Source organism: Felis catus, chromosome A2, assembly GCF_018350175.1.
Source record: "Felis catus isolate Fca126 chromosome A2, F.catus_Fca126_mat1.0, whole genome shotgun sequence".
Lineage (NCBI taxonomy): Eukaryota > Metazoa > Chordata > Mammalia > Carnivora > Felidae > Felis > Felis catus.
In genome coordinates, this window is record NC_058369.1 from 54,627,745 (window position 1) to 54,643,776 (window position 16,032).

Genomic DNA, 16,032 nt, shown 5'->3' on the forward strand with positions numbered 1-16,032 from the left:
ATTTAGGCAATATGAAGAAACACTGAGTCTGTGTGTTTTATATTTCCAGCTATAGAGGGAAATCTTAAAAAAAAATCCATTTCATATATGAAAAGCAAAACTAATGCTACTATTAGATATGATTCAATCTTCCACTGCTATAGTTACAATTCTCAACTGTTAACTATCCCTTTTTTAAAAAATTAACCACACTGTTCTTTATCAAGTTTCATAGTCAACTCCACAGCACACAGATTTTGCAGGAGGTTGAATTTTGCCATGCTTCTGACACTGACCATGGGAAAAAAAAATCATACATTTTGTTGAATTGTTTAAATAAGAGCATTACAATTAAAACTTGGAAAATGGGGGTATAAAGACAATTTTCCATAACCTAGAAAACTAAAAATACTATTAACATTTAAGGTATTAAAAATAAATTTTTTTTTAACGTTTATTCGTTTTTGAGAGACAGAGAGAGACAGAGCATGAGCGGGGAAGGGGCAGAGAGAGGGAGACACAAAATCCAAGGCAGGCTCCAGGCTCTGAGCCATCAGCACAGAGCCTGATGTGGGGCTCGAACTCACAAACTGCAAGATCATGACCTGAACTGAAGTCAGTCACTCAACCGACTGAACCACCCAGGTGCCCAACATTTAAGGTATTTTAAAAAATGAACTTAATGGATAGTGATTAAAGGCCTGGATTCTGATGTCACTCACATATGAGTTTGAAACCTGACAAAGAAATCCGTCTATTTCTCAGTTTCCTCTTATTTATTTATTTATATATATATATTTTTATTTTTTTTAAATTTTTTTTTCAACGTTTATTTATTTTTGGGACAGAGAGAGACAGAGCATGAACGGGAGAGGGGCAGAGAGAGAGGGGACACAGAATCGGAAACAGGCTCCAGGCTCTGAGCCATCAGCCCAGAGCCCGATGCGGGGCTCGAACTCACGGACCGAGAGATGGTGACCTGGCTGAAGTCGGACGCTTAACCGACTGCGCCACCCAGGTGCCCCAGTTTCCTCTTATTTAAATTGGGGAAAATAATACTTTCCTGGTAGTGTTAATGGAAATATTAAATGAAATGATAAACTGAGCATAATACCTGGCACATGGTATTACATAGTACATGCTATATAGCTATAAACATTTAGTATAAATACTTTACAAACTGGAATCAAACTATATATACAATTTTTTAAAAACATAGTTTACTATACATGTAAATCATGCTTTAGTATTTTGGAAAGTATGTAATTCTAATTAATAAGTGAAAACAATCACAAATTCCTTTAGTTTTTTGTTTTTTTTTTTAGCATTTATTTATTTTTGAGAGGAAGAGAGAGAGAGAGAGACAGAGCATGAGAAGGGGAGGGGCAGAAAGAGGGGGGACACAGAATCTGAAACAGGTTCCAGGCTCTGGGCTGTCAGCACAGAGGCCGATGTGGAGCTCGAAGTCTTGAGTCCTGAGATCATGACCTGAGCCGATGTCAAATGCTTAACTGACTGAGCCACCCAGGTAGGTGCCCTTTGGTTTTATCTTGCAAAATACTTCCTAATTTTGGCAGTGGCATCTGGTTGCTTATGTACTGTTTTTTAAAAACAGTTTTACTGAGATATAATTCACCTACCAAATAATCTACACAGGTGAAGTATACAATTAAGCGGTTTTTCGTATATTCGCAGATATATGCAACTATCACCACGGTCAATTTTAGAACATTTTATTACCTCAGAAAGAAACCTCTTTAGGTATCACCCCCATAACACAGCCCTAACCAACCACAAGTCTACTTTCCATCTCTGTAGACTTCCCGTTTCTGGACATATTAATGGAATAATGCAATATATGGTCTTTTGTGACTGGCTTCTTCACTTAGTATAATGTTGTCAAGGGTCACTCATGTTGTTAGCATATGTCAGTGTCTCATTCCTTTTTATGATTGACTAATATTCTACTATATGTATATACCACATTTTGTTAACCATTTGTCAGTTGATGGACATTGGCTGTTTCTACCTTTTGGCTATTTTTAATAATGCTGCTATAGATGCTTGTGTACAAGTTTTTGTGTGGACACACGTTTTTGTTTCTTTTGGGTATATACTTGACCCTTGAACAACACAGGTTTGAAGTACATGGTTCACTGATGCACAGATTTTTTTTCCCATTAAATTCTTTGGGAAATTTTTTATAGATTTGTGACAATTTTAAAAAACTCATACATGAGGCACCTGGGTGGCTCACTCAGTTGGTTAAGCATCTGACTCTTGATCTTGGCTCAGGTCATGACCTCACAGTTCAGGAGTTCAAGCCCTGCATCAGGCTTTGCACTGACAGTGCATAACCTGCTTGGGATTCTCTCTCTCTCTCCTCCCTCTCTGCCCCTTCCCTGCTCACACCCTCTCTCTCTTAAAAAATAAACTTGAAAAAAACCCACAAAAACTTGCACATGAAATGCATAGCCTAGAAATACTGAGAAAAAGAAAAAGCTAGCTACTACTGTAAGAATATAGTACATAACGCATACAACATAAAAAATATATTAATCAATTTTTCATGTTGTTGGTAAGGCTTCTGGCCAACAGTAGGCTATAGTTTAAATTCTGGGGAGTCAAAGTTATAAACAGATTTTTAGTTGTATGGTGGTTGGCACCCCAACCCCTGTTCAAGGGGTTCAACTATATACCTAGGAATGGAATTGCTGAGTTATATGGTAAGTGTGTTTAACTTTTTGAGGAACTGCCAGACTGTTTTCCAAAATGGCTACACCATCTTACATTCCCACTAGCAATATAGGAGGTTTCCAATTATTCCATATCCTCACCAACACTTGTTATCTGACTTATCCATTCTAGTGGATGCAAAATGTTATCTCTTTAGGGTTTTACTTAGAGTGGAAATTAGTGAAACAGAGAATACATAAACAATTGAGAAAAATCAATAAAACCAAAAGGTGATTCTTTGAAAAGATCAACAAATGAATATTTAGCTAGACTGACCAAGAAAAAGATTAAAATTACTACAATCAGAAATGAAGAGGAATTGCTACTGAACTTACAGAATAAAAATGATTATAAAGGAATACTGTAAACAATTGTATGCCAACATATTAGATAACTTAGATGAAATGAACAAATTCTCAAAAAGACAAACTATTGAAATGGACTTGAGTAGAAATAGACAGTATGAATAGACCTATAATAAGTGAAAAAGACTGAACTAGTAACCAAATAACTACCTGCAAAGAAAAGCCCAAGTCCAGATGGCTTCATTGCTGAGTTCTACCAGACATTTAAAAAAGAATTAAAACTAATTCTTCATAGACAATTCCAAAAGACAGAGAAGTCACACAGTCTGCACGTGGCAGGGTCAGGATTCAAATCTAGCCATCTGACTCTAGAGTCTACAGTCTTGACAACTATATTAAACTGTCTCTCTGAATAACTGAGTAAATTTGAGAACATTATAAGCCATCAAGTTGCTACTTTGTATTCTCCAACTTTCGTAGTTAACCTTGGTATTTGTGACTTATCTGGTCTATAGAGAAAAAGGTGATCTACGGACTTGACATAATCAGTTACATGACTGACAATGTTGCTGTATTGCATTTACGGAGCAAAAGCATGGCACCTACTAAAGCTCTTTATACGTTTTTATTTCAATGACTTCTCACAACAATCCCATGAGATAGACAGGTTATTATTATTCCCATTTTCTATTTGAGGAAACTGAGGAACAAGGCAGTCACCCAGAGAGCAAATGGAAAGGCCTGAATTTAAATCCCAGTCTGTCTGGTCCCTGTAGATCCTCTTTTCTATTATGGAAAGCCTGTCCTTTCCTATGCACTCCTCTAGCATGGCCTGTCTCATGCCTGACCCCCATGACACAGGGCCCTTGTAAGTAGACAACCCCCACTTATTTACTCACCTGTGTGCCCTCTCTGGCCCACAGGCAGAGAAGGGGTGTGCTCCCTCATTGTCTACTGATCATATAAACAACTATCCAAAAGTGACTGTTAATAACTCAATTTAGATACTTCACTCCCACTCAATTACTACTTAGTACTGAAATGATGGAACTGTAGGCTCTCTTACTGTTTTAGAACATCTAATATTATAGATCGTTATTATATCTAGTTTAAAGTTATTAAGCTCAAAATTTCAAAGAACACAATACACATACTTATCCACTAAACTAACTGCAAAGAAATCTAGGGAATATTTTAAATAAGACTGCTTTTGTGCTCCAAAGGAAGAATGCCTTCTATTATTTTGGAAGTGTCCTAAAAATGCACATTTTTTGCCATGGGAAATAGTAGTTGCACTAATATATGAAATTCCATTTCCTTAAGGAAATAAGGTATCTGACAGAAAATTTTAGCTAGCAAAGTTTCTGATCACATACACTATTGGTTACTATAGATTACTACTGTAAATTCCTATACTAATCTCTTCCCCTAAAGAATTAATGATTCTCCTAGTAATCCATACATCAGTCTCCAAAACAGCTGGAAACTGTATCAAATGCAAAATAACCCTAACTATTTGAAAAACCAACATAATGATTTCCAGGCTAATTATTCCTACTATAAACTAAAGCAACAAATAAACACAGGCATTTTAAACCTAATACTTCCACAGCTCTAATAACCCTTTCAAAAATATAATATTAAAAAATTTATGAAATCTATCTGCTTTCATCTTCAGTGAATATTAATCATTATTTACTGGGGGAATATGGCCCTTAAAGTTAATGGTTGATCCAAAATTTAGAAAATCTGCTCACCGTTTTTATTGGTTTAAACTGGAATGTGTGTACTTACTTTTTATCTTTTTAAATTCTTTCTTTAAATGCTCATTTTTTGGTAAATTTGTATTTTTGCCTTAGAGATATGAATATTGGTTCAAAAGTACAAATCTGAATCCTTCTAATAGTTCCTGGTTACAGTATGATGCATGATTTACTGAAGGAACTCTGGAAGAAGTGAAATAGAACTAGATCAGTGTAGCCTTGGCCAATCGCTTCTGTCATTGAGCCTTGGTTTCCTCACCTATGAAATGGGAATAATGATCATACCAACTTTAAACGGTTGTTGCATGGACTAAAGCCCTTGCATAGGCCTGGTCCAGAGTGAAAAGATTTGGCCCAACTTTTCTCCTTTACACCTCGAGTTGCCCGAACATACCAGCTATTTCATGTCACTGTCCTGACGTGATACAGGTTTCTGACTTAGGGATGCCCTCCCCAGTATCAGCTGCAGAGTTCTTCATCCCACTTCTTTGGGTCTGATAAATGTTTACATGTTATTCGACACCCCCTCCAGGATCACCTTCCTCACATGGAGTTACACTTCTCACCCTGATTTTCAATTACTTCACTAGGCTCTGAGACCGCTATAGGAGGACCAATGGCTCATTCACCTCCAGATTTCTCAGCACTTCCCCAAATCCCTAGCACATGGTAGTTGGTCAATAATGACTGCAAATTGCACTGAACTGGGCTTTCTACCATATCACAGTATTAACAAAGTATCAAGTATGCAAGAAACTAAGACAGAGGCTTGGAGTTAAAACTATAATCACAAGTTTGATTAACTACTGGATTCTTTTTGTTTCTGGTTTAAGGTAAGCTTTTTTTTTTTTTTTTTTTTTAAGTGTATTCATTTATTTTGAGAGAGAAAGAGAGACAGCACAAGCAGGGGAAGGGCAGAGAGAGAGAATCCCAAACAGGCTCTGCACTGAAAGTGCAGAGCCTGACACAGGGCTTGAATTCACAAACCGCGAGATCATGATCTAAGCCACAATCAAGAGATGGACACTTAACTGAGTCACCCAGGCGCCCCTTAAGGTAAACTTTTTAAAAGTCACCTTATTGTATGCAGCTAGGCCACCCTCTTCATGTAAAGAAATGTTAGGAGTAAATGTTCTTGTCATCTTTTTTTTTCTTCCATGGCAGCATCCTGCTTTGGATTTGGACTTCATGCTGACTTCATTGGGACTGTTTTCAAACAACAGAGGACATGGATGTACTTTTCCTTTCAAAAGCAAGGGTGCCAGCTATTGTGCTAGCCCCTGTCACTCACCTCAGCCACCTGCTGGGTCCCCACTCTGTGCTGAACCAGCCCCTCCATATTTGTAGCCATGGTGAAGCAAGATCATTAGAGAACCTGTTTGGAAAGATGCAGCAACTTCTATCAGGTGGGGAGAAACCAGGCTACTTGAAAAATATCAGAAATCAAAACTCATCTTTGGTAGTGTCTTGTGCAGATTCTACCCTCTTTAGAAGACACAGTTACTAGGCTAAGCATATCTGGATATGCTGTACCAGCTTCTTCAATTACAGGTACCAAAATCAATTAGCAGAAACATTTCAATTTGGAAACAAGACTTCCCCTGGAATTATCAAGACCCTTGGGTTGTAACAGCTTGGTTCACCTCTCAGGGAGGTGGGAATCACACCTTTTTGGATAGCTCCCAGTCACATTATGCTGAAAAAGAAGGTGGATATCTGAGAAAGGTGTGAGATCAACCTTAGATACAGAGCACTAGATTGCTATCCTCAACTATACTTCTGTTACCAGCGGCAATGTGAGGAGCAAAACCCTGTCCAGGTGCTAACACACCTCACAGGTTGAAAGGCAAACACCAGCACTAGCAAAGAAGTAAGGAGACTACATTACTAAAGTGGGCTAAGAACATGGTACCCATAAATACATCAATTTATGTTTTAAAGTCCTCATTAATTCAGAAAACGAGATATTTCAGCTTTTCATTAATAGAAAAAATAGTGCCCTCATTTGTAAAAATTGAGGAAAAGCATCTATAGACCAAAAAGTGTGCTGGTCTCCTGGGTCAGGATCAATTGAATGCAAAGCACTATTAATGAAACAGCCCCCACACTCTCCCCCCGCCTGGTGTCTTTAGGTCTAAAGACACAGCTCCCCTAAATAGTCCCTAAACCCCATTCCAATAAGTCTTCCACAAGAATTCAGGATAAAGAGATCCACTTTGGATCTAATTCCTGGACAAATCAGAAAGACTTTATTATTGAATGCACAGGTCTCATGGTGAATAGGAGAAAAAAAGCTCTTGTGTAATTTTTATATAATTTATTTCCAGCAATACATATAAAAACTATATAGAACCACATGAAGTGTGTTATATACACAAATGCATACACAGTCCATTTGCTTGGCCCTCCCTCAGTCATAAACTGGACAATGCAATTTTATAAAACACTTTCCAGTAGTTCTTAACTAAAGTATTTCAAGCACTGATCTCTTTGAAACTTTTTTACTCTCTGGTAATTTTCCATATTATTCTATCTACTATTAAATATCCACATCTATTATCATTAATTCTCTTTCAGATTATTTTATTGCCAAAATGGCAATGAGAAAGAAATGGAGGCATGAAACTGTGACTGACAAACATAAAAGAACTGGCCCCTGCCTCCAAAGAGTCAAAATCCTGTGAGAGCACATACTGTACCACCTGCTACAATGATACCAGGTCACCAGTGTCAGTGATTCAGAAGAACACTCTGGTCTTTTTTCCCAGTTACTGTTTGGTTCCAACTAACAGAAAAGGAAAAAAAATGCATCACTTCACGGGTAACAGAAAATCTACTGACTATTATTAAAAACACAATTATTGGGGCACCTGGGTGGCTCAAGAGGTTTAAGCTTTTGACTTCTGCTCAGGTCATGATCTCAGGTTCCTAAGTTGAGCCCTTCATCGGGCTGTTTCCTGTCAGTGTAGATCCTAGAGCCTGCTTTAGATCCTCTGTCCCCCTCCTCTCTCTTTGCCCTTGCCCTGCTTGCGGGCTCTCTCTCCTTCTCAAAAACAAAAACAAAAACAAACAAAACCCCACAATTATTGCATGTGAAAAGTCTAGAGTTCTAATCCTTCTTCTCAAAACAGTAAATAAGAACTCTCTAAGGAATCAAATGGATAAATAACCAATAGGTATTTTATATTAAGAAATAAAATCCAAACATGCAGATGTAACTATTAATTTAATCACTTTTAGGATTGTTAGAATTTCTGTTGCTGTTATTGATGCAGTTTAATACAAGAAATATATGAATTTGAATATTATAGAAATATTGTTAGGGAAATATTATTGAGTAGTATAGAAATAAAAAATACTAGAAAGGTGTAACTTTCTATTGGGTTTCCCTAAAAGAGGTAGCTTGATCCTTTAAGTTTTGAGCTGAAGTGGATTTTATAGATGACTGCCTGATGGAGACTTTGTAACTCAGAAAACTTTCTGTAATGACTCAACTTTAACATTAAATTTGCAGGACCAATTAGTCTCAGATAAGGCTGGGGGAGAGGGAGCTGTCCCAAGATACTGCTAATGACCAGTGATTATAGATATTAGGTCATAGAGAAGTAGTAGTTAACCTGTTTAGCTTAGAAAAAGTAAATATTCTGGATATTATAAATATTAAACTAAACATCTCCTACCCTGTGGCATGTTTGTTTACTTTCCTTATGCTGTCTTTTGACGAATGGAAGTTCCTAAATTTAATAAGGTTGAATTTATCAATATTTATTTTACAGGTTGTACTTTTATGTTTTATTTATGAAAATCCTGTCCTACCCTAGGGTCATAAGTATAACTTTATGTATTTCTTATAAATGTTTAGGAGTTTTGTCTCTGTCCCTCACATATAAGTCCTCAATCTACGTGAAATGGATTCTTGAGCTTGGTGAGAAGGATCCAATTAATTTTCTTCCTGTGCGGACAGTCAATTTTCCAGCACCATTTTTGAACATTCTATTTTCCCTACTAATCTGTAATGCCATATCTCAGGCTACCCTATACATGTGGCTATAATTCTAAGTTCTCCATTCTGTTCCACTACTGTTCTACTATCTTTCTCCACATGCCACCACCATTATCTTATTACTGCAGCTTTCTGAGAAGTCTTGCTCTCTGTTAGGGCAAGTGTCCCCGACCTTGCCGTCTTCTCCCACACATCAATTTCCTAGATCATCTCAAGCACTCAAAACCAGAGCAGCAACCTTTCTTTACACATTTGGAATTCTTACAATTCTTGATCTCACTGTTGGTTTTCTTCCTCCAAAACAATGTCAGGCATCATCAAACAGCAGCTTTCCAAGCCGCTTAAAAATGAACAAGGACGAAAGTGCACCTTCTGGAAAAACAAGCAGAGACAAAGAGTGGGAGAGAGAAAATGAAAGAGAAACTATGAAAAGCAAGGGCTTTCTTTAAAAAGAATTTTTTTTTAACGTTTATTTATTTTTGAGACAGAGAGAGACAAAGCATGAATGGGGGAGGGTCAGAGAGAGGGAGACACAGAATCTGAAACAGGCTCCAGGCTCCGAGCTGTCAGCACAGAGCTGACGCGGGGCTCGAACTCACGGACTGCAAGATCATGACCTGAGCCGAAGTCGGCCGCTTAACCGACTGAGCCACCCAGGCGTCCCGCAAGGGCTTTCAATGAAGATTTAAATTCACTAAGAACAGGTAAGTGAAAAGGTTATTTCAGAAAAATATTTTCCATTTCATCATTTTTGAAAATATGTTGTAACAAACCATAGCCTATCCTCACATATAAGTAAGAAAGATACAGAGGCTTCTTTCTCCAGGATATCACAATGTTAAGAAGTAAAACAAAATCCTCAGGCAATGTCAAGCAGTGAGAGAAAACATTAAATTAGGTGTACCCCAGATAATATCAGGGTAAGACTCTCACCTGAGAGCTTTTCTCACTGCTACCTCAGCCATAGGCAGTCCTAGAGACAGAAAGATCACAGTGAGAAGGAAGGGTAGAGAGTTTTGGAAAGGGTCCTGGGCAAGGGTCATCAATTAGGGGTGTCTCCCTAGAATGAGAAACTCCAGGAAAACAGTCAGTTGTGTCTACATGTAGTTTGAAAAACCATACTCACTAGCACAATATAAATTTGCATTTGATCTGGAAAAAAAAAAAGAACAATTTATTGTTTTGATACCACAAATCAGACAAAGTATCAACAACCTTCTTGGCTGGTGGAGTGCACAGTAAACATGGTAATACTCATAGTAAGTAACACTTATTGAGTGGTTACTATACTCCAGGCACTGCAATAACCACTGCAGACAAAACACTAAAGTAGCTCTTTGTACAGGAACCTGAGGTCTAAAAAGGGTGGAGCCCAACCCGCTCAAGTCCCTAACCCTTGAAGATTGCCCACATGCACAATAATGCTTCTGAAAAAAGAATCTGATTAGTTGCCAAAAGAGCTATAAGAGCAAGTATCTCTAGTAAAAAAAAAAAAAAAAAAAAAAAAAAGCTGCTACAGTAAATTTTTCTATGTTGGTTTTAAATTAATCAAATGCAAGATCATCAACCTTTGAAAGCAACTGCTCTGAAGTGGCAATGGACTAATTGCTGAAGATTAATAATAAGAACAATAAGAAGAATAAGAAGAAAAAGAGGAAGAGGAGGAGGAGGAGCAGTCCTTGCCCCTGAAGAACTTAAGCAGGAAACTGTAATAGCTCTGCAATTTAAATGCTACAATGAATGTCCAAAGGAAAAAGCATCTCCCTCTGCCTATGGGAGCCAATGACAGTTTTAAAGGAGAAGGAGCTAGTTAAACTGGGTCTTGAGTGAAGAATGGAAATTTAGTAAGAAAAGAATGGGGTGACAGGGGGAGAGTTCTAAGCAGAAGGGACGGCTCATACAAACTGGCAGGTATGAAGGAGAATGGCATATTCAAGGAACAGCAGGCAATCTGGTGGGAAACTGCTGGACAGATCAGGGGAGGCGAAAGGCTGACACTGCAGACAACAGAGAACTACCAGAGGTTTGTCAGAGAAATGAAGTGATCACATTTGGATTTTCGAAAGAACAAAAACAAACAAAAAAACCCGAAAAACTTTTGAGCAACAGTGTGGAGAGATGATGGAAAAGGAGAGGCTGTACATGGAAGGGAAGTTAGAAAGTGGTGGCAGCAAGGACAGGGATGAAGGTAGAGCCTCTTAAACTTAACTTGAACTACAGAGTTTTTCTTGTATAGCACATAAATGACAACAGGGCACAATATATAAAAATTGATACAGACCCCAGAATGATGAAGTAAAACTATTATTGGTTGGTCTTATGTGATGTTAGGTTTTACAACATAAATCCTTTCAAATACAAGTAGATCAATATAACTTTTAACAATAAAAAAGCAAAGAACACAACAGTGACTTTGAATCAACTATTCTAGGCTCACAAAAAGTGTACAGCTGACCAAATTCTGCAACCAGGATTTCTTTAGTCAAGCAGGGCTACAGACCCCAGAGTAGTGAAAGCTGGTCTCTGACTGGGAACACCTGAATCCCCAAGTCAGCCAGTCACCAGGATAGACCAGCTATGCTCCCCACAGGGGAAGCCTTAGGAGTGTCTCAAATAACAATAAACAAGTCCTGGGACAAGGAAATTGTCCTCACTGACAGGAATGAGTGAGTTGCCTTCCCCATTACAATCAACTGATTTATATCATCCATATTTATGTACTGCATGGCCCATAATTATATAACATTCAAAATATCTAGTCTTGGTATTTTCCCACTGAAGCAAATATATCGAGGTTTTTGAGGCTCTGACACTAAGCTGATCTCTCTGATACCATACTGCATGAGGTTATTGGGAAGATCGAAGATTAGATCTTACACATGTATGTCAAGAGCCTAACACTGAGGCTGGCATACAGTAAACATGCAGTACATGGTGGCTACCATTGCTATAAGGAGACGGTGACGCTTTTACTTTCTCAAAGAAATTTGAAAGCAAAAATTCAAATTGTATAATGCAATATATAACTAGGAACAGGTCTTTCATTTTGACATAAGATCCACATGAAATGTGTATAAATATGTAATGTATACACACACAAATAAAATATGCTCACATAGCATTTGTAATTTATTCTGTTAAATTATACAACTGGGCAAAATGAAAGGCTTGAATTAGGATAAATCTCAGAAATATTTAAAAACAAGCTAATAACTATTTCAAAATACTTCTGGGTATGGAACTTTTTTTTTAAGTTTATTTATTTTGAGAAAGAGAGCAAGAGTGTGCACACACACGTGGAGGAGGAACAGAAAGAGAGAGAATCCCAAGCAGGCTCCATGCTGTCAGCGCAGAGTCTGATATGGGCCTAGAACTCATGAACCATGAGATCATGACCTGAGCAGAAATCAAGAGTCAGACGCTTAACCAACTGAGCAACCCAGGTGCCCCTAGAACTTCTTGATAGGTACAAGGTACTCAGTTTAAGTTTATTATGCTGTGATTGTCAGAAGTCTTTTTATACTCATGGGAAAATAAAAATTGAAGAATCTGGATTGCCTGAGAACTAAAAAAGAAGAAATACATATCTGAAGACCTGAAATCCTAGATCAAGACTTACAATCAGGAAATAGAAATCAAGTGGCAAATTGAGCATAATATAAATGTTCATCAACAGAAAAGATGCTCACAGAGATGTCTCGGGTTCAGATATACATCTTTTTATCAGAAACCCTGACATTATTTAGACTCAAAGATTATTTAGCTTTGGGGTCAGATGATTTCCCACCCTCCACAGGAAACCTATTTCTTCCATATTACAGGTCTGGACTATAACAAAGGGGCAGCAATAGTGTGTGTGTGATGGGCCTGGGGAGATGAGGAGAGGAGTGAATGAATAGTGGCGAAGAGTAGTGACTCTAACCTACATGCAGGTCCTATTCTATGGGAGCAGCACTACAATCTTCTATATGGAGACTTCCCCTAAAAAACATGTACCCTAATGGGTGATTGCCTCCCTTACCAAGGGCCCAAGTGTAGGAGTGACACAGACTCTCTTCATTTCTATTAGCATGAAATATGGATGGATGGATGAATGGAAGGAAAGCAGGATAGATTTCCTGAGCATCCACTGTGTCTTACATCAAAGTAGGCATCATTTAATCTTTAACATACCTTCTAAGTATGAGTTCCACCAATACTGACAAAAAAAGACTCAGAATTTTAATCAACTTGTTTCAAGTCATCTGGTTAGTAAGAGACAGACGTAGGATTCTAACTCAGGCCTGTCTGTCTCTAAAATCACAACATTCTCTCTATACCAAAGTGCCCTTCAAAATAGTTTCCCAGAAAACAGAAGTCGAGAGAAAGGAATTTTAAAAAGTGACAGAAGACTAGTTTATTATCTAAGGGAACATAAGCTAGACCACTTAATAACTCATTTACACAACCACTAATTCCAAAATATGTAATTTATGTTCAGTATTGCTCACAGAAATTTCTGATCTAGTCCCACCCAATTAGTAACCTGATACTTATTTTTAAAAATTGACTCTTTTCCCTCCTCAGAAAAGAAACATGTATTATAAATTTAAAGTTTTAAAAATCTGTATTGTATCGAATAAGTCAACAAATATATTCTAATTGCCAGTCTTCTCAGCCAGGGGCTGACATACTTTAGAATATGTGCTTTTAACCATGGTGAAAGGTGATTTTTTAAATAATTCCAGACTATTGGGGTGCCTGGGTGGCTCAGTTGGTTAAGCGTCTGGCTTCAGCTCAGGTCATGGTCTCATAGTCTGTGAGTTCAAGCCCCGCGTCAGGCCCTGTGCTGACAGCTCAGAGCCTGGAGCCTGCTTCGGATTCTGTGTCTCCCTCTCCCCCACTCACGCTCTGTCTCTCTCACTCTCAAAAATGAATAAATGTTAAAAAAAAAAAAAGGAAAAAAAAAAGAGTAATTCCAGGCCATTCACTTAACCAACCTAGTAAAAAGATGCATTACTGCAGAAGCAATAGAGAAGCGGGAGAGAAAAAGAACGAAGATAGTACAAATGGCATTTCTGAAATGTTTCGCAAATAATAATCAGATTCACTGTTCAATAAATACTACTGGGCAAACGTACCATGAAGCCGGCTGGCATTGTGTAACTTCCCAAAAGCCATCCAATCTCTGTTGTGTATCTTTCTCAGCCACCTAGAGGCAGGCAGTTATTGGAGTTTCTTGAGGCTGCATGTGTGGGCAGCCAGTAAAACCATGAAGGCTTCAAGTTTGAGGCGATTTTTCATTTTCAACCCTCTCATACCTCTGACTACTAGTCCAAACAGGAGAGAAAGCTATCTTTTTTAACACTTGGAATGAAATCTCTCTACAACATTAACATTTCCAGGAATTAGAATCTTTGGTTACTGTTGATAATTAAGAAATGAAAGGTTTTACCTATAAAGACTTCTCATGAAGGCTTCTTATTATAGTGGAGGAAGTAATTTTTATTGTCCCTAAAAATCACACTTTGTCCCTGAGGTTTGCTTTCATCATTATAGACTAACTACCTGGAGTGTAGCAGTTAAAATCGGAAAGGACAGTTGAGTGTCTGAGCTAGTCTATTCCTTTCACATCTTAAAAAACTCCCCTCCCACCCTTCTACTCTAAGACTCCCAGATGCCAGGGACATGAATCTGTTCATATTGTCCCCCTAACAATGCCCCCATGCCAGTGCCTTGATCTGGGCTTTCACCCTCTGTATGCATACACTCTCCCTCATCATTGTAGCTATACTAGCTGAGCTGGTCCCAGGCAGGCCTGCCTTTTGGCAACAGAGCTCCTGCTGCTTAAAAATCTCTAGCACTCAGGGCACTGAAGAGAGCATGGGAAGCAGGTGGCAGCACTGTGACAAGGGACGTGGAGAAGGAATGGCAGGATAGGCGGGAATTTCAAAATGAATCTTGGCCTCTAGGCATGTTATGTTGAAGGCAGGTCAAACTACAACAAATAAAGAACACATTTTTTACAATGAGTGATAGCATGAATGTGTCTATCGGGTTAGAGATGGTATTCATACAGGGAGGGGAAAAGTCAACATTATTTAAGCTCCTCATAACCAGCAACGAAGTAAAAAGGGATGAACTAACTCTGGCTGGGGAGTTTTGCATCAAGGTGTGAGATTGGGCTTGATAAACTCTAATATGGATTCCTTCACCGATTTCCCTAAGTGGCATTGATTAAAGGGGACTGACCAATATCTGCTTTGTGAGGCGCTTTGGGACGAAAGAAGAATTTGACACATAGGTAAGAGGACTCAAAGATAAAATCCCAAATGAAAACCCTCAATATGTCACACTCAGGCAGCTAGATACATGAGGCCAGTGGTTCAATGCTATGGTTTGAAAGAGGGCTGCTCTACAAAGGCCCACCTGCCTCGTTCTATAAGTCATTTAGATAGTAACTGGCCCCTCCCTACTCCAGACCCCAATCTCAGTGTTGGCTCCTCCCTCCCCATATTTCAAGCGAGGAATGTATAAGCCTCTAAGAGGCTACCCACTCAAGGTTCCAGAGACAGGTGCTACACTGTCACTTGACTCCTTGGAGACAATTCTCAAACCTAATAAGTTATTAACACAGGGTTTTTCTTTTTTCTATAAAGGCATGTTCAAACAAAATTTCAAGATCACCATCAATACAACTATTGAGGAAATAAATAATTTAATGATATAAAGTAATAAGGAAACTTATCAGTTTTTTGCTCACCCTGAGTAATTAGTTCAAGGAATCAAGAGTGCTGAACTGAACAAGTGATACCAAAAAAATCCTTGAACAGGTTAGAAAAGAAACATCCAAAAATAAACAAAGTATTAAATAAAAATGTTACTGTTGTTTTCAAACTACTGTAACATTTTATTTTAAAAATCTGTATTATATAAACAAAATGTTCTATTAACCAGACCTTTCAGTAGAAGCTTGACACATACTGCATAAAAATCTGCTTTTAACCTTGGTAAAGCAATTAAAGGGTGATTTTTAGTAATTCCATTGCATGAATCAATTTCTCTTTGGAAAGATAAATATTTAAAATTAATGGCCACAGAGACTTCAACTCTCAACTCCCTGCAAACCCACTAAAGTCTTCTTTTCTGTTCTCTGATCCCTTGTGATAGAGAAATGACATTCTATTTGGGCTATTTACTTATTAATGAGTTTCATATGAGCTCATTAATGTTCATGAGATTTAACTTGTAACTATTAAATTATCTA

The 16,032-nt window shown here is 38.0% G+C and overlaps 1 protein-coding gene across 4 annotated transcripts in view; it reads right to left on the reverse strand.

The window, feature by feature from the left end:
• Positions 1 to 16,032, reverse strand: part of NR2C2 (nuclear receptor subfamily 2 group C member 2) — a 101,380-nt gene that overhangs the window by 81,406 nt on the left and 3,942 nt on the right. For 2 of the 4 annotated variants that reach the window (XM_023250051.2, XM_045051994.1), the window contains exon 2: positions 6,075 to 6,158. The exons of 1 other annotated variant lie outside the window; for it this stretch is intronic. In XM_023250051.2, coding sequence (XP_023105819.1) covers positions 6,075 to 6,134 — 60 coding nt within the window. In that variant the 5' untranslated portion in view covers positions 6,135 to 6,158. Of the gene's footprint in view, positions 1 to 6,074; positions 6,159 to 9,051; positions 9,071 to 16,032 lie in introns of those variants that run through there. One more of the 4 variants, XM_045051995.1, reaches the window with a different exon arrangement.